We start from the raw sequence: 18,613 nt of genomic DNA, 5'->3' as shown, positions 1-18,613 counted from the left end.
CTGGAGAAATCACTGTGCGTAAACGGCATGGCCGTAAACCATTATTGAATGCCCGTGACCTCCGAGCCCTCAAGCGGTACTGCATTAAGAACCGACATCAATGTGTAAAGGACATCACCACATGGGCTCAGGAACACTTTGGAAAACCACTGTCAGTCAATACAGTTCGACGCTATATCCGTAAGTGTGGGTTAAAACTTTATGTTGCAAAGCGTAAGCCATTCATCAACAACATCCAGAAACGCCGCAGGGTTCTCTGGGCCCGAGCCCATCTAAAATGGACTGATACAAAGTGGAAAAGTGTTCTGTGGTCCGATGAGTCAGTTTTCCAAATTGTGTTTGGAAATTGTGGACGTCGTGTCCTCCGGTCCAAAGAAGAACAGAACCACCCAGACTGTTATGCACGCAAAGTGCAAAAGCCAGCATCTGTGATGGTATGGGGGTGCATGAGTGGCCAAGGAATGGGTAACCTGCACATCTGTGAAGGCACCATTAATGCAGAAAAGTACATTCAGGTTTTGGAACAAAGTATGTTGCCATCCAAACAGAATCTTTACCATGGGCGCCCTTGCTTCTTCCAGCAGGATAATGCCAAGCCACACACTGCACGTCTCACGACAGCGTGGCTTCGTAGTAAGAGGGTGCGGGTGCTTGACTGGCCTGCCTGCAGTCCTGACCTGTCTCCCATTGAAAATGTGTGGCGCATTATAAAGCGCAGAATAAGACAAAGGAGACCCCGGACTGTTGAACAGCTGAAGCTGTACATAAAGCAAGAATGGGAAAGGATTCCACTATCAACGATTCAACAACTAGTCTCCTCACTTCCTAAACGTTTATTGAGTGTTATTAAAAGGAAAGGTGATGTAACACAATGGTGAAGAAGCCCCTTTCCCAACTACTTTGGCACTTGTTGCAATTATAAAATTCTAAGTTTATCATTATTTGCTTATGGAAATAAAGTTTATGAGTTTGAACATGGATAATCTTGTCTTTGTGGTGTATTCATTTAAATATGGGTTAGAAAAGGTTTGCAAGTCATTCTATTCTAATTTTACTGACATTTTAAACTTTTTCCCAACTTCAATGGAATTGACTTTTGTATATATATTACATCTCACGCCGTTTTGTGACCAAAAAGTGACCGTTTGCACATTTCTTGACACACTAAACACATGTCAATCCAGTCTTATCACATAGAGGCACATACACCTCCAATCCTATAACCGATGATGGCATCATCTATGCATTTTCATTATAGACACCCTCTCCCCACTATTCCACACTATATAACATGGCCTCCATGTAGAGAAAATGAACAACATCTGGATGTGAAAATTGGACTTTGAATTGACCTCGTGGGACCACTGAGGGGGTGACAGGCCATGTGTGTGTGCGTAAAGTGATCATATTTCGCCTCACTTGGCTTCGAAATCACAAACGAGCACACACACGCAGCGGAAAATGAGATCAACTGTGTACAAATCCTTGGGTACAATTTTGACACGTCAGTCATAGCAGTTACACACTCCAACACAAATACTGCATATAAAGTAGCCTGATTGTTGCTAGCTGTAAATCTACAGGATGAACGGCACCTGCCCCGCTCAAATGAGCTAATAACATAAGTATTACTAGTAGGAGTTCACCTGCTTGTTTGGCCATGACAGAGGGAAGGGATTCATGACTCATTATCTGGAAGAAGAGATGGAGGATTCTCATGTTGTGACGGACTGGTGTTTTCGAGCTCCTGGTGGTTGTTATTGTTGTTGTTTGTGCTTGTTCCTGTCGTCCAAGAGTCTTGGTCAAATTCCGGAAGGTGGTGAACAACAATAGAGGAAGTGGGAGAAACTTGACTTTGCTCATCAGGAGGATGACGCACCCCATTGGTGAGCGACGACTGCCACTTGTTGGAGCACAGCACGGCTGGGATGCTGCAGACACATTTTTTTGTTTACATGCTTAGCACGGAATACTTATTTCATTCGGATTGCATTTTTTGAAAAATGAAAGTTGAAGTTTACATATATTTTTTTATCTTTCCATGCAAATCTTAAAATGTACAGTTGAAGCTTTGTGACAGGGGCATTTATGTATAAAATATGTTTTGATATTGATAAATTCTATTCAGCATTAACTTGCACTGAATAAAAAAGGGAGATTTAATTTATCAAAATATTCACATTAAAACAGTACAGGCATTACTGTAATGACCAGACATGACGATGTTTTTTAAAAAAAATAATTTACCCCTAACAAAATCAAATAACTCTTTTTAAAATCAGATGAGCTGGAGGAGGTGGCTGTGGATAGGGACATCTGGGCTTCCCTTTTAAGGCTGCTACCCCCGCAACCCGACCCCGGATAAGCAGAAGATAATGGATGGATGAATGAATGGATAAAATAAATAATAGTGCCATGATTAAAAATAAAATGCTAAAAACTCTAAAATGGATTTTTAGACATTTTACAAATGATAGAAATAAATAAACATTGAAATCAATTACTGTGTCAAATTAAATTAAATAACGACAGCCAGGAAATAAAGGATAAAAATAACTGAACTATAGGTTAGGAGATGATAATGAATATTGAATAAAATCAATCATTATAAAAAAAAAACCCTCCAGTGATAATCTTAAAGAGACAGATTGTAATATTTACTGTCATTCAGTAAAAAAAAAAAAATATATTATAAAACTAGGCAAAAATACACTATTATTGTTTGGTTGGTTGGTTATGAAAAGTCATAGGTCAAAAAAAGTGCATTTCTTTTCCACCTTGGAATCACCACTTAGGTCGGTGCCATGTTTGTCCGGCATCCTGCTGCCAAGCTGTACTGTGCGTGACTGGCCCTCGCCCGTACCAACAACACAGTGCCATGTAGTGGTACAATATTACACATTGGGACTTTTAAAAAAATGCTTTTTTGTTACAGTCCTAAAAAATCATGAACGAGTATTTAGAACGCACACCAAACCTGCTGTTTCTGTAGGAGTCCAGCAGATGGCAATAAAGGCCCATTAATAATCAAGGAAAAGTCAAAAGTGTCATACAAAACACAGCATTGCTTGACAATATCTTTATTACTCTATTTTTCACAAATATTATATTATTATTGAGAGTTTGCGTGTCAAATGATTTGTTGTATATATCATGTTTATGGTTTATACTGGCTGAATACAAATAAAGATAATGATAAAAGATAAAGGCTTATGAAAAACGCTTGAAGAATTTCACATAACCCACGGAAATGAACTACTACATTGACAAATGAACTAAAAGACATATGCATATCAATAATGAATAGAATATGGGTATTAAATTAAAACACAATTAACACTATTTTGTGTGTGTGAGATCAAAAAAATAAAACGTTTGGAACCTGGCAAGCTGTTTGTGAAGCTCCAAAGCGTGTTGCTTGCACTGGGCGTAGTAACAAGTCTGCGCATCCACAAAATCACTCAGGCTTTGCATGTGCTTTTCCTAACAAACAACAAAAACAAAAAACAGTCCGTGCGTCATTTAAACCCAATAAATTGATGTCTCAGAGCAACACGTGCTCCGTGATCAAAACAATCAGGCAGGAAATGAGCTGTTGCTGGGTCGCAAATACCATTTACGTAGGGATGGTGCGCGTACTTACGTGGGTGTTGCTAATTTCTCCCAGAAGCTGTCGCGTGACTTCCAACTGCCGATTGAACAAAGACTCACAGATTCTCAGCTCAATCTCTGCCTAAAAACAACATTGTGAAATGGAAACTACTCACAGAAACCTTTGATTGGTAATCTCCACATGTTGTTATTTTAGCTAGATTTTGAGACAGAATTACTAGAAAAATACGTATAGAGATCAATATCATATATACAAAAGTTACTGTATAATGTATATATGTATGTATGTATGTATAAGAGTATTCATGTGTGTAGATTCTTATCACTCACTTGTGAGATCTCCTGCGCCCACATCTGATTGGTAAAAGAAAGCGTGAGTATTTAATCTTTTATTGTCTTCACAACCTTGACATTAGTGTGGATTCGTGCCCTCTAACCTTCATCCAGCGAACACGCATGCACCGGAACATGTATGACACGTGAGATGAGAGGTAATCATCGGCTACCGGGTTGGCGTTCAAGCTCTGAAGGGATGGAACCGTTTAACACATATTAATTGAATTATTATAGTTAGTAAAAAGATCAAATAAATGAATATGCAAATTATAGGAGATTAAGAAAAAGGTCAATCCTCATGCAGAGACAAACAAATTTGTAAAAAAAATCGACTGTGACTTCATCAAATATTAATATCTTACTTAAATGGATGTATACGCGATATGGATACGTTAGGATGCAGTATCGACTTTCTGCCAATAGAGAGCAATAATGGGCCATGAAAGGTGATGTAGGTAAAATAGTGGTTAAATTTTGGGGGGATGTAATAAATCAAAATAAAAACTTCAAATTGTGCATAATGACATAACATGCATAATCATTTATGACTTATAGTTTCTTTTTATGCTAAAACAAAGACGCAATCGAATATTAGATTTATCTTAAAGATATATTTCATATTTTATTGTATTATTCAGACCCAGCAACCCTACTTGGATATGCGGTACAGATAATAAGATTGATGGATTTTTTAGAATGTCACAACAAATAACGTCCTGCTTACCCTAGACTCTTGTTCAGTCTCTTGAGCTCTTTTCAGCCTACTCTTCGCTATGTCCAAATCCAGACGCTTGCTCAGCAAAATCTTGCGCTCCTCCTAAACATAATTGATGAAGAAGACAAGTTGAGATCCAAAGTGGGGAACACACATCCAGATAATCAGGGGCCAATTTGGATGACTATCAATGCAAATCTGGGTTTAATATGCTGAAAATTGGCATAGTCTACCTAAAAACAAACCCAAATGATGCTAAGCAATTTATGATACCTCCATGGTTCTGTATTCACATGTGCCAAAGCGCCGTAGAGGGTTGAGAAAATGGATATTGGCACTTTGGGCAAACTGTTTCTGGGCCTCGCCGAGCTGCTTATGCGCCTCGCCGCAGCGCAGCAGTGAAGTTCCTGAACACAAGTGATGACAATTTACACTATTTCGCATCATTAGGATGATTATTTACTTACCATAGGGGCTGTTGGTTCCCAACTCAAACCCGGCCTGAATCATTTGGTCACCTAAAACCTCTTGAGGGCGAGGCCGGGAGGGGGCGGGCCAATCGAGATGCTCGTACAGTCGCTCTTCAAGCCGTGCTGCTGCTCGACACAATTCAGAAATTATGTAATCAGGACTCAAATGGTTGTAGAGAGAAAAAGAAAACCCAATAGCGAAGGTGTTCTACAATGATATGATACATTTCAGAAAGACTAATATTGTACAAGTCATAAATTGTTTAATGACTGACTTGTGCTGGGCTGCAACAAGGCCTCAGTCTGTGAAATGATCAGGTCTGTCCAAGTCTTGGTGGCATCCACCCGGGTAAGGAGACTCTCCAGTTCGGGGTCTAAGTCGGTCTTATCGGCCTGGCCGAGGCTCTCCCCTGTGTACTGAAAAGCACAAACCGCCAGCACTGTTACTTTACAGGGAAGGTCTACACGGAATTTATTTGGAAGGCAAAGTCTTAACTGTCCGCTTTACAGTTAAGCAGTGTTGGGTTCAATTCCAGCCAAGCCGGTGTCATACTTTTCAACTTGTACATTTCCTTCGTATTTTATACGTTTTTTTGGTCATTTCAAAATGTGCGTCGTATAACAATTTTTGTATGGATTTTTTTAAAAGTCTTTTTTGTTAGACCGATCTTCAACCCAAGCACCCCCAACATTATTGCATTTTCTAAACTATTTTCCTTAATAAAGTACGGAATAGGCTTAAAGGGACAGTGTGTGATATTTAGTGCCAAAACAACTTTCATTCAGTAAAAAACATTAATTTGAATACTAGGCAAAAATACCTGAACTATCATATCAATATTAATTATTATAAAAAAAATCACAAGTTGATAAATTAGTATGTCTTTTACATCATGGAATCCCTGCACAAGGTCGCCGCCATGTTTGTCTGGCAACTTCCTGCTACGCTGTGCTCTGTGGCTCTGGTTTTTATTTGCATTAGACAACAGTGCCATGTAGTGGTTAGATATTACACACTAAGGATTGAAATATGATGACAAAAGCTAGTTATTAAAAAAAAAAAAAAAAAAAATTGCAGCGTCGGATATACTCCAGTGCCTTGAAATGGTTCAGTCCATTTGACTCCTAGTACCACTCTCGCCACCATCCCTTCTCCTATTCCGCTCGACGAGTGTCACTTCAGCATAGCGGCAGAGTCTGTGCAAGCTCCGGTGTATTAGGGAAAGAGTATGTTATACAGGCAGCACGGCGGCACAGTGGTTAGCGCGTGTGCGGCACAGTTCTGAGGTCATGAGATTGAACCTCCTGTGTGGAGTTTGCATGTTCTCTCCGTGCTTGCCTGGGTTTCCTGCGGGCACTCTTTTTTCAAAAACATGCATTTCAGGTTAATTGGCAGGTCCAAATTGTCCCTAGGTGTGAAAGAGCAAGCGAATTGTCTGTCCCTGTGTGCCCTGCGACTGGCTGGCAACCAGTTCAGGGTGTCCCCTGCCCAATGCCCGAAGATAGCTGGGATGGGCTCCAGCACCCCCGCGACCCTACTGAGGATAAGCGGTGCAGATAATGGATGTATGTATGTTATACAGTGGTTAATTTCAGCAACTATTTTACCACCCAATACCCTCACTATGTTATCATCAGCTGATAAAATTCCTTAATTTAGCTGCATTTAACAGTGTTGAACCTAAAATCGCACAAATTTATAGTACAATTATAAGTTGCACCAGGCCCTAGGACACAGGTGCAAAACAGGCGGCCCGTGGGCCAGATCAGGCCCGCTAAGGGATTGAATCCGGCCCACGAGACAACACTCAGAGAAGCGCAAGAGAAAAACAAGCTGCAGGTTAAAATATGTCAACTTGATGTTGCCAAAGCCAGGTGCCTATCACAAAGACACTGTACTTGTATTTATGTCTATCTCTCTCGCTCTCTCTTTCTTTTCCACCCCTTTTCTCCCACTCTGTCTCCTTCACTCTCTGTGTCTTTTTTTCTCTTCCTTTGTTGCTCTTTGTCTCTTTCTCTCTCTGTGTCTTTTAACCTCTTTTGCTCTAACTTCCTTTTTTTCCTTTTCTCTTTCTCTCTTCAAACCCTATGCGCTTTCTTTCTTTCTTCTTCTGTCTCTCTATCTCTTTGGATTTCTTTCTTCCTCTCCCTTTCTTTTCCTCCTCTCTCACGACTTTTTATCTTTTGTTTCTCATGCTCTCTCCCTCTCTCTTTTTTTTCTTTGTACCGCCCTCTCTCATTTCCCTCCCTCTATCTCTTATTTCTTTCTCTCTCTCTTTCTTTCTCTTTAATCTACTAGTCCGGCCCCCGACAGAATGTTTATTCTATTGTGTGGCCCCCCCGAGTTAAAATGAGTTTGACACCCCTGCCCTAGGAGGACAGCCATTACGGTGAAAATGAGTTTGACACTCATGTTTTATGGGGATTATCATCATATTCCTAGCATTAAAACAAAAACATTAAAACCGAAGTAAGTACAGAATGAGGAAAAAAACGGACGTTAGCTAGCACAAAATTGGCGCCCCCATACGTTAATTTGGTTGTTTTTACCTGGACTGCCCGATTGATGAATTGTCCTGTGTCCGCCACCAACCTCGTCAAGTCCATGACGACGACGCCAAGGTCGAGAGGAGAGGTTAGAGCTGTTTCGGCCGGAGCAGAAGCGCCCTCGGTCCACACGAACCGAGCTAGGTGAGCGGTGTGAGTGACCGCCGTCCACCTGCTGACCCCGCCATGTTGGTTCTGGCGAGGATTATCAATCAGCTCGTGACGTTTCGATACAAGATGACGTCGTGTTGTTTTTTTGTCCTTTCGGACTTTAATTTTGCCTAACTCATTTAATTAAGTCATGAGGGAAAGGATTGGGGAATATTCTCCGACAGAAATGTTAAATTAAAACTATAAATATAGCGCTTTGGGGAGGGTGTAATCGTGGACGTGCGTTTCCGGTGTGAGCCACCAAAATAAAAGTAAACACCGGAAGTATGTCAAGGAATGTCATAATCGGCAATCAGCAAGTCGTCTAATGCTGCATTCAGTAAAAGTGGGAAGTTGGAGTTTTCCACTGTCCTCGCCGTGAAGCCAGTTTACATCTTTTCTCCGACTTTGCGTCTAGGACCTTCCACCTCAAGTGTCATTCTAATGATATTTTCCTGGTGGGAGGTCTCCAATATCAGACTTCCCACCGCTTTGAGGTCGTATCTGGTACCAACCGAGTGGGCTATATGCGACTTCCCAATTTTATGGAATGCAGCATTTTTTCAGAGAAACGAGCTGGGACCACATATGAAGATAGATGCTTCTAATCTAGTGAAAATATAACACAATAGGTTTACAATGTGTTACTAGTTGCCTCTGGCACAGGAAGTCTGCAAGTTTTTTAAGCTGAGCACTACTTATTTTGGTTACTGATAAGCATGAAAAGCGAAAACTTGAGCATGAATTACCAAAATAACAAATCAACTATTACTACGGTATTTTGTTATTACCGGATTGTATTAGAAGTAGGACGAAAACAAGCTCAGTCTATCACTAAAACACCATAATGTGCAGTGCTGTGAAAATATTGAGCAGGTTTTTAGTACGACCGGAGTAAGGATTCGAACAGGGTATGAGAATGTATGACATTTATCAGTCCCAAAGTAGACTTCCAGAATTTTAATTAACTCTGGGTTGCTTTAAATCCTTGAAATGTCTTGAATTTTAATATTGTGTTTGCAAGGATTGAAAAGTGCTTGAATTTTGGGTAAAGTGCCTGGATATGTAGCTCAGGAGGTAAAGCGCTCATCTTGGGATCAAGAGGTTGCAAGATCAATTCCCGGCTCCTCCCTGTTATATTTCGAAGTGTCCTTGGGCAAGACACTGAATCCCTATTGCCCTTGATAGCAGGTAGTTAGTTGCTTTGCATGGCTGACGCTGCCATCAGGGTGCGTGTGTGAATGGGTAAGTGTAAAGCACTTTGGGAGGTCTTCATTGACTTGAAAAGCGCTATATAAATTCAGACCATTTACATACTAACAAGAAATCAAGTGTGACCCATCACTGTTAAGCTTTTATCATAACCGGTCCGCTGGCTACTCAAGTGTTCTAAGGGGGTGACTTGGTGCCCCTTTCTCCAATTTTAACTTCAAAGAGTAAATGGTTAAGTTGTTGTTTGTCTTATAATTTTAAGAGTTGTGAATAATTTGTTTTCGTTTTTCCTTCAAGCAATTAAAATGCAAGTATCGATCCAAAATTAGAACTGAATCGGAGTGCTTTTGCTATTAGTTGCTCAAAGTCTTCCTGTAATAAACCCAAGCACGAAATGAAGTACATGAACATCATATAGCTAAAATGGCACCAGGAAAAAGAAAACTCAAATAAAGAATTGCACAAAGGCCAAGAATGGTTAATTCAAAACATTTATATTAGTGATTTAACCAGATTAATTCTTTAGGCTACAAAAGTAGTTCTTGCAGCCTTACATGAAAATAAGTCCATCTTAATGTTATGTTTTAACAAAGCTACAGCAGGAGCAATATTCTAATAAGTAAAAATGTGTTCAAAAAAACAATTCTTATTGGTTTTGTTTTCCTGCTACAGCTTGTTGAAAGATAAGAGAGCAGGTGACGTTGGGACTCTTAAGGATGGTTTAAGGATTAGATCTTACAGGACACCACTTTGTTTATGTGGCCTCTTCTGCATTATTTATTTCTTGATTTTACCCTAATACAAGGTGTTAAGCATTCACAATTCGAATTAATATAAAAATGAGAGTGATTCAATTTCTTATTTTATTATAATAAACGGTAGGTGTAGTTCACGATGTTCAGTAGGAACATTGGATTTTATTATTAACAAAAAATGTCATTTATTAATTATCTGGTCAAGCTACAGTATACATTTTGAACAGCACAATACCGAAAGAAAAAATACTTTTTTAGAACCAGTGGCCGTACCAGATATGACAATGGTATTGTTTCCAATTTTCTAAACATGAACATGTACATAAATGCGAGTCTCCAGAAAACAGGAAACCGCTAACTCGTTAATTAATGCAAACACAAGTTGAGGAAAAGTGCACTTTACAGGTAAGGCCCCCAGCCCACATACATAAGACAGAGCAGCTTCTCATCAGTGGCTTCTTGAATCAGGTAGTGCACGTGGCCCTCGATGGACAGAGGGAGTCCCAGAACTTTGTTTCTGCTCTTGATCACACCCTGGAGACGTTGCTCGATGTCGCACACGTGCGTTTTGGCCTGGTTGACGAAGGAAGCGGATAAACATAATGCGTGAGTAATGTCCCCCCTTAAGTCCAATGGCGATCTACATTTTTTGCAAATAACATTTTGGTGATCTATGAATCAGCCTTTTACCTAAAAAAAACTTAGAATAAAGTCATTATAGAAATAACAATTTTTTTATGTATAGAAATGAGGCAAACAATGTAAAAACATAAATAACCAGATGTTTTCCAGACAAATAACTCAGCAGGCTGATGAATGTCATTTAGTTTATGAACAACAAAATGTTCACACACCTTTTCATTGACAATTTCTCCAGTTTCGCTGGCCTGAATTTTGCAAAGTCCTTTGCTTTGTTTGCTCCACTCTACCAGGGGATCATGAAGGAAGGTCTTTAGAACACTGAAGGAAAAATGTCCAGAAACACACACACACGCACATAATTACCACTTCTATACTTAGCGTATATAAGACAAGTCAAGTAATGTTTATTTGTATAACCCTTAATCACAAGGAGTCTCAAAGGGCTGCACAGACCACAGATTATTGCAAACTACAGACTATTATTACACCATCCCCTGGTCTAAAACCTACATGAGGGCAAGGAATACTCAAAAACTTCAACATGAGGAAAATTAAGAAACCTAGAAAAGAGACCGCACATAAGGTAATCACCCTTCCAGGATGACCAGGCTGCAACGGATGTTGCAATGACAAATAATACACAGATATTGTCAACATGAAATATAGGTCATTCATAAGATAGAGAATCGAAGTTTGTTATAAGACTAGATTTAAACAGTTCCACTGAAGTTGCAGATCGAATCTCAGTGGGCTGAGCAATTTTTAATGTAACATTCTTGATTTCTGAGAGAGGATCGTGTACGATACACTGAAATCACATTAAACAAAATAGAAAAGAATGACAAAAAAACATACTGACACTATTTACATTCTTAAAAAGCATTTTCCTATGTGCTCTACGTAGCTTTTCTGTCTTTCTAACACTATAAAATTATATTGTATTATTGGATCGCTAATTTGTCAGTAGCATGGTGTGATTGAGTTCTCCACATTACCATGATATAAAAGTTACTGTTAACCATAATTGGTCCACGGCCTCTCAGGTAGATAAAGTCCTCCCACCAATCACTTTCATAATTGTTTGCACCAGGACTTGAGGATATAAAACTGTATTTTATTATTGTGAATATGGAAATGTTAATTATACGGTGGGTGTTACAGGTATATTTTTTAAGAAACACTAGAAAAATACCATACTACCAATATTCATCTGAATTGCGACCAGGATTAGTTCTAACCAACCAGTCGTAAATCCATTACAATGGTATCAAGTTACTGTACTTGAGTGTAGTGGTAAATTGCCAGGCTGTAATGCCCTGCGGTGCCAGATATTGACTTTTAAAAAATGAGCGTATGCAGGAAAATATGAGCATCTGCTGGCAATGGTCCTACAGGTGGATTTAATTCGAGCAGGCTGTAAATCGGATGTAACATGTACTGGTATATATTGAAATTTCCAAATCGATATATTTCTTTAACAGGTGAATTTGAAATATTTCTGATTAAATTTAGCATTAGTTATTATACTGACAATTCTACATATTTATAACCTTACATTATTTTTTATATTGATGTTGTGCATACCTCATGAGTGGTTCCCTCTCGTCTCGCATCAATCTCAACGTGACTTCGCAGGCCTGCCTAAAGAGACCCTCGATGCCCATGGGCCCCATGGCGTGCACCATGTTCCTGGTAAGACGGAACGGGACAACCTCGGGGACGTCAAATGTCTCTCCCTGGAAAGGTGCATGTGTTTCAATCAGGGGTTGGAATAGGACGAATAATCGGAAGTCTGACTTTATTAACACAATACAACAAAGACATCCATCCAATATCTGCACCGCTTATTCTCAGTAGGGTCAAGTATATGCACACTCATACCTAAGGACAATTTTGGAGTCACCAATTAACCTGCCATGCATGTTTTTTGGAATTTGGGAGGAAACCGGAGTGCCCGGAGGAAACCCACGCAGGCACGGGGGAACATGCAAACTCCGCACAGGAAAGCTGGCAGCTAGATTTGAACCCATGACTTTAGAAATGTTCCGCGGACGCGCTTATCACTCATTCGCCGTTCCACCACAACAAAAACATATTTATTATAATTCAAACACAAGCTCTTTACTTATCCCTAGATAAATAAATACACAAATAAAACACATCCTGCTATATCACAAGAAAGGTATTAACTATACATTTATTAACTGACACGCAATAAGGTCCATATGTTCCATATAATAATCCTGCAAGAGAAAGTAGCAAAATGAAAAGCAAGCAAACCTTATTAAAGAGGCAGTTGAAGTCTACGTGCACACAATCCCCTGTGAGAGAGTCGAAGAGGATATTCTCGCCGTGGCGGTCCCCCAAGCCTAAGACGTAACCCACCATAGACATGACAGCTGTGGAGCGGCAGTATGCAGAGCGGCTGCTGTACCTGCAGGAAAAAAAATGTCAAAATATTTTGCAAAGAGAAGAAGCAGAGAAATTGCATTAATTGCCCCTGTGCTGGAATTTATATTTTCTTTCCTGAACAAAAAAATACATTTGTAAGGGAACCCCCTTCTGTGAATTATAAAAACAAGCCACTTGATGTCGAAAAATACTTGGACATTGCTGTAAGATAGATTTTGTACTGTACACCTTTTTCCCCGAGTACAGGACAGTACTGTAATGCTTCTTTCCTGCGTGTGGCGCTGTGAGAGGTCCACTCGAAAGGAAAAAATCTGCTTCCTCTTCCAAGTTTGTGTGTAAACATTCTATAACTTCGATAATATGTTTATACTATCTCCAGCGCACTAAATACTTTGACATTTTTATTGTTTAATATCTTGTGCATCCATTCGATATGGTTGGTGTAAAGAAGAGGCGAGCCGTTTCGTTTGAAATAAAAGTGGAATAAGAAAGCTTGATGCGGTTAAGAAAATGGTTGGATTGCTTTTTTTCAGCAACTTTCTACCACGGGGGAGGAAGTCGCCTAACTCTTGGAGCGCATCATCCAAAAGTAAGTCAAACTCAACTTTATTTATCTTTATGGAGCATATTATTTTATTATATCTTTATTTTTTAGTACAAAAGAATAAGGCCATACAAGACTTAAACGTACTGATATAAACCTTAAACATACAAAATATAGCACTGAAGCAACTTACAAACAAATTCAACTCACGACTGATCGTCCGGAACGTATCTCATTCGTAAGTAGGGCAGCGTGTGCGTGTCACTATTTGCAAAAGATTTTTAAAGCTGAATTATTCATGATGTTTTTTTTCTTCAATACAGGCTCTTTTAGGTTGTCACATGCTAAGGACCGTGGAAAAAAACTTGCAATTGGCCAAGAATGGTGTCAATCAAAAGGTTAGAGAATATTGGCTATACCGGATGTCATCTGACAAGTCTGTTTATTTTAAAAGGGGAGTTTTGACCCGAACAGACGGATTACAACAATGATCGTCAAACGAATCAGGAGTGCTTTCAGGCAGATTTTGTTTCAATCTGTCAGCATTATCGTATGTTTTGGTGTAAATATTTTACAGGGTTGGATTCACTGGACTATATAACCAGACCATGTTTGCTGGGAATCGTTTAGCGAGTGGAATATTACAAGACTTTTGGGTTCGTTAGAACGTCTTCATAGTTTTCAGATATCCTATTTCAGACTGTTCGAAATGTTTCTGTGATGAGTATATTTTGAATCCCAAGAGTTTAAGCATTCCAATGACATGTGGCATGACATATTCCAGTCACTGGAATATTAAGGAGTTGACAGCAGGCAAGCAAATGTAGTGCTAAGGAGTTTACTGCAGAAAATGCTTTACATCTTACCACGACATGGGGTCAGGGAAGGTGCGAAGGAACCACTGGTAAAAGATAGGCGGGTGTCGAGCGCATAGCCCCTCCTTATACACGCGGAGCCTCTCCTCCAAAGGCGTGTTCTTGGGAAGGATCATCTTCTTTAACTCCTTGCCCGACAAGTAGATTCCTGAAACAAACGTGGCTCAGCATTGGTATCTTTAAATCTGACACTGAGACGTGGCTCACCTTTCTCCTTGTACAGTCTGGTGAGGATGTGCCGAAGGCCTGCCGTGTTGTTGACCCACTCGATGATGCCGCACTCCTCATTGAGGGGAATGACGGCGTAAGTGCGGATGTACAACTCCCGGCGACGTGATTCTGCATCCTTGCGCAAGCACTATAATCACGCAGAGTTATATTTACTTTTATTCATTTCTAAAGGAAGTTGCTGTTAAAAACATTTTCATAAAGAGTGTGGCACATCTTAGGACCTTGTTAATGAGGCAGTTGAACTCCATGAGCCTACAGTCCTTTCTCAGGTCGTCTTTGGGTTTGCACATCATGGTGTAGCTGCGACCGTCCGACCCCCTCAAACTGATTTTCTTGGGTTTCTGCAAGGATGCCAAGATCTCCACCTGGGAAAACACAGTACTGTATGTGTCGGTTGGTTGGTGGGATCCCATAAACACTAGGGTCGTAGGGCACCATTATGGTGTGTCTTGAGCAAATACAGCCTGGTGGTTCCCATCCATCTCCAGGCCAACGAGTATTTTTACTTTACATAAATAACATAATTTCTAACACAGTAGACCCCCGGGATACAAGATTATTTACAAAGTGAAATGCCATATATCAAGGAATAAAAATCAATGATAATGCGTAGCTAATGCGTTCAGAACCCATATACCTCTAATGAAAACATAAAATAACAAAATTGCATATAGGAGGTGTCTCCAAAGTGGGGCCCGCGAGCACCACGGTGCCCCCACAATGACAACTGATGTGCCTGCGGACCAGTGCTGGGTCATAGTGATTTTCTAGTAAAATTATATTTTTAGTGGTTAACTGAGTCTATTAAACCTTACTTTCAATAGTTAACCTGATAATAACATTGACAATATAGTAATAACATGATAAAAATGCAAATCAAACTGGGTAACGCTCAGCTTGAAAAAGTTTGGAGACCCCTGGTATATGGCAAGTAATACACATGTGTGATATGAATGTATACGATTAAATAACATAAATAAATATACATGTAAAGGAAAAATAAAATTGTATTTATCTTTGGTGTAACACAACTTGAGCTGGGACCCTCAAGAGGGCCGACGAGATGGCGAGGGCAGATTAAAAATTAAACTGATTTTAAACCTTCCAATTGTGAGGATTATCATGCCCTTACATGATTTCCCTGCTTTAATCTCCTTCTTATTTTTGATAATAGTCCTAATCGTTTGGTTACAGCTATGCAACTTAGCGAGGGTAGAATTTGTGAGCATCACACAGAAAGTAATCAACACAGCCCAGAAGATCTTTGGTTGGAAGACATTGCCGGCTGGTGAAACTAAAGCAGACCCATCAACATAATAAGAGTCTTCTCACGCCGGTTGACACCTCTTCGACCTAATGCCCTACACCTCTTCGACCTAAAGCCCTATGGTGGGTGCTACAGGTCCCTTAAAACAAAGACAAACAGGCTTGGAGTCGTTTTTCCCCAGGGCCCTCACCACCTAAAACAAGCAGGCAAAGTTTTGAAAGTACTGTATACATCTTGCAACTTATTTCGGAATTCTTGTTGCGGCCAAATATCATTGCACTGCTTTTTTTAGCACTACGTTGTGAATATTTGGCCCATTTATCCGGACAGTCTTTTATTTGATATTTTATCTAAGTCTTTGTTACAAGTTTAATCCGGAGTCTAATCTCGTTGCATACAATGTTTCCCCATTTTGTTATCGATTACAATACAAACAATTCAATTGATAAGCAAAAGCTTCGTTTCCACGGTTAGCATGGTTTTGCTTTTCCCTTAGCATAGCCAATACAGTGCAAAAAAATACAGTATTGTATCCCTGACACGCAAGCACAGGAAACTCTTAATTTCAATGAGACAGAAAGGCATCGTTTGAGGGAGTTCCGCCAATAGCGTATTGGCATTTTGATTGCTGTAACACAAATAAATAATAGACCAGTATTTTATATGATGTCCCCCGATACCAGACAGTCATCTCAAGACCCTTAACTCTAGATATGCACAAGCACTGTAGAGTTTGTTGTTTTTGAGTGGGAAAGCCATACAGATCAGGCAAAAAACATCTTATTCCACACAGCAAAGTGCAAATGTCATTAGGCCACTTTAAATATCATGCCACATATTCAATGCCTTACGTGGTCCTCAAAGCCATCCAGGTAAACCCAGTGTCCTGGGAAGGCGTCATGGCTGGTTTTAGCCCCTCCTGTGTAGGGCAGGGTGGGAATGAGTACCGACTGCAGCGGGATGAGGATTTGGCTGAAGGAGGGCTCTTCCACCAGACGTTTAAGTGTCTTAAAGTGGGCGCTCATGCTCAGTTTATTGGTGTCGCTATTCACCTAAAGAAAATACATCAGAATATTTTTCAATATGATTCATCCCTCGTCTTCTCTTGAAAAACTTGAATGGGAAATTAGGACAGTTGCACTGTAATTTCCGGAAATAATGAGGACCCACCTGTTTGTTGCAGAGCTCTACTAGTTTGTCAGTGAGCCTGATGGCGTCACTGACAAATTTGTCCAGGGACTGCTTGAGGCTGATTGCTTTTTTAAGAATCTGATTGCAGCGGTTCATGCGGGTTGGGTAAGAAGACTGAAGGGGGTTAGAAAAAGAACATTATCATCCTCATCACCACGCTGTCGAAAATTGGTGATTCTAAAAAAAATACCTTTTATCCAAAGTATTTCTCAAAGACACATTTGAAAGCAAATTTTGAAATATTGTTTGGATCATTACATAAGAGCGACCTTTAGTATATTAGCCCAATTAGCTGAGCCAACAAAAAGCAATTTTGTAATTATACAGACAAAAAACTTATAGTAAGCTATCGATGTGTGAGTGTGTGTGAAGAGGTAAGCGTGAAGCACATTGTAAAGCGCTTTGCAAGGTCTTCATTGACTTAAAAAGCACTATATTAAAAATGAAGACCATTCACCATTAGAGATCAAATTTGGAGCTAACATGCAAACTTACAATATTGGTTAGGGTTAAACTTAGAATCTATAAAGATGAAAATAATATTAGAAGCTAATTTAGGAAGTGTGGATCGATGTAAACAATTGATTAGAGGCAATATTGAAAGAGAAAAAAAAATATTAATGCTGGAGCTAACTTTTTAAATTTACATGAAAGGAAACAATGGTCGCAGTAGCCTTTCCAAGCTTTATGGTTGGAAAAATTAAATTGGAATCAAACATTAAACAAAGTATTTTTTTATACCAAAGCACTTTCCAAATACACAGACAGGCTTACTTAGAAAACATCAAACCAAATATAATGAGCTTTAAATAAATTTCAAACCAAGAGTTAGAATACTGAAAGCGAATTATGAATACAGAATACCTTATTTGCCATCTAATGTGTTCAAATGTGTCATATACCTTCTCCAATAGCCTTACAGTAGAGGTAAGATCGGGCCTAAAAAGATCCAGCCCGAAACCGAACCAAAGTGCAGAAAAGAAGTGTATTACTCAGGTAAAATTACTGTTACTTCGGAATAATACAGTATTACTCAAGAAGAACTAAAAAGTAGTCATCCAAATGATTACACACGTAAAAGTAAGTGAATGCTGTTCAGATCCTCCATGAAGAAAAAAAGAAGAATAAAAAAGAGAGAGAAGCCTGGCCCGCCTTGATAATTTGACATTTGGTGCACGAACCTGGCCCGAATTTCCAGCACAAGATCTAATCTCTACCTTACAGTAATAACTTGGGGTATAATTTGTTCCCTTATAATGTATCCAATGACACCACCGTACATTCCAATATTGTTAAAGGTTCTCAGATTAATAGTAGCCGAATGATGATAATGAATTAAGCAGGTACCTTGGACACAGCAGTCATAAGCCACATAGCCTGCTGCGGGTAGGCCAAAAAGACTTTGGCAACGATGCTCATGAGGACAGTGAACACATCATCGCTGGAGTGACACACACGGGAGATGAGTTGCGAGAAAGCCGTGAGGAACTGGTAAGGGGCCAGGTTGTTGCAGTGGTCCATCATTGTTGCGTTGATCTTGGACAGCTCCTGACGCATCTGCCTGTCAGCCTTCCCGGCTTAAAAAATAAAATACTGTATGAGGAGTCATAATTTGCTCGGGCTGGAGTTGGATGATGATTTTATACAAAAACAA

General features: G+C 39.7%; 2 protein-coding genes across 3 annotated transcripts in view; both read right to left on the bottom strand.

Moving 5' to 3' along the window:
- Positions 1–1,102: 1,102 nt before the first annotated feature.
- On the bottom strand, positions 1,103–8,072 carry LOC148351900 (endophilin-B1-like). The gene is made up of 10 exons (XM_088354196.1): positions 7,684–8,072; positions 5,409–5,550; positions 5,131–5,259; positions 4,937–5,070; positions 4,673–4,765; positions 4,050–4,136; positions 3,943–3,966; positions 3,644–3,733; positions 3,383–3,483; positions 1,103–1,931 (listed from the first exon to the last, which is right to left on the bottom strand). The coding sequence occupies exons 1-10, from the start codon at positions 7,738–7,740 to the stop codon at positions 1,679–1,681; spliced, it is 1,110 nt and encodes a 369-aa protein (XP_088210322.1). The 5' UTR covers positions 7,741–8,072; the 3' UTR covers positions 1,103–1,678.
- A 1,815-nt stretch (positions 8,073–9,887) lies between these two features.
- The window catches only part of atr (ATR checkpoint kinase), a 34,169-nt gene continuing 25,443 nt past the window's right edge, over positions 9,888–18,613 (bottom strand). For both annotated transcript variants that reach the window (XM_088354442.1, XM_088354443.1), the window contains exons 39-48: positions 18,307–18,536; positions 16,939–17,073; positions 16,620–16,820; positions 14,723–14,866; positions 14,478–14,628; positions 14,262–14,418; positions 12,720–12,873; positions 12,024–12,175; positions 10,652–10,757; positions 9,888–10,370 (exon numbers count right to left, since the gene is read on the bottom strand). In XM_088354442.1, coding sequence (XP_088210568.1) covers positions 10,197–10,370; positions 10,652–10,757; positions 12,024–12,175; positions 12,720–12,873; positions 14,262–14,418; positions 14,478–14,628; positions 14,723–14,866; positions 16,620–16,820; positions 16,939–17,073; positions 18,307–18,536 — 1,604 coding nt within the window. In that variant the 3' untranslated portion in view covers positions 9,888–10,196. The remainder of the gene's footprint in view (positions 10,371–10,651; positions 10,758–12,023; positions 12,176–12,719; positions 12,874–14,261; positions 14,419–14,477; positions 14,629–14,722; positions 14,867–16,619; positions 16,821–16,938; positions 17,074–18,306; positions 18,537–18,613) is intronic.

The sequence above is a fragment of the Urocampus carinirostris genome, chromosome 15, assembly GCF_059441175.1.
Source record: "Urocampus carinirostris isolate Australia breed hairy pipefish chromosome 15, RoL_Ucar_1.0, whole genome shotgun sequence".
Lineage (NCBI taxonomy): Eukaryota > Metazoa > Chordata > Actinopteri > Syngnathiformes > Syngnathidae > Urocampus > Urocampus carinirostris.
Note: the sequence above shows the minus strand (reverse complement) of the source record. Positions and strands in the feature narration are given on the sequence as shown.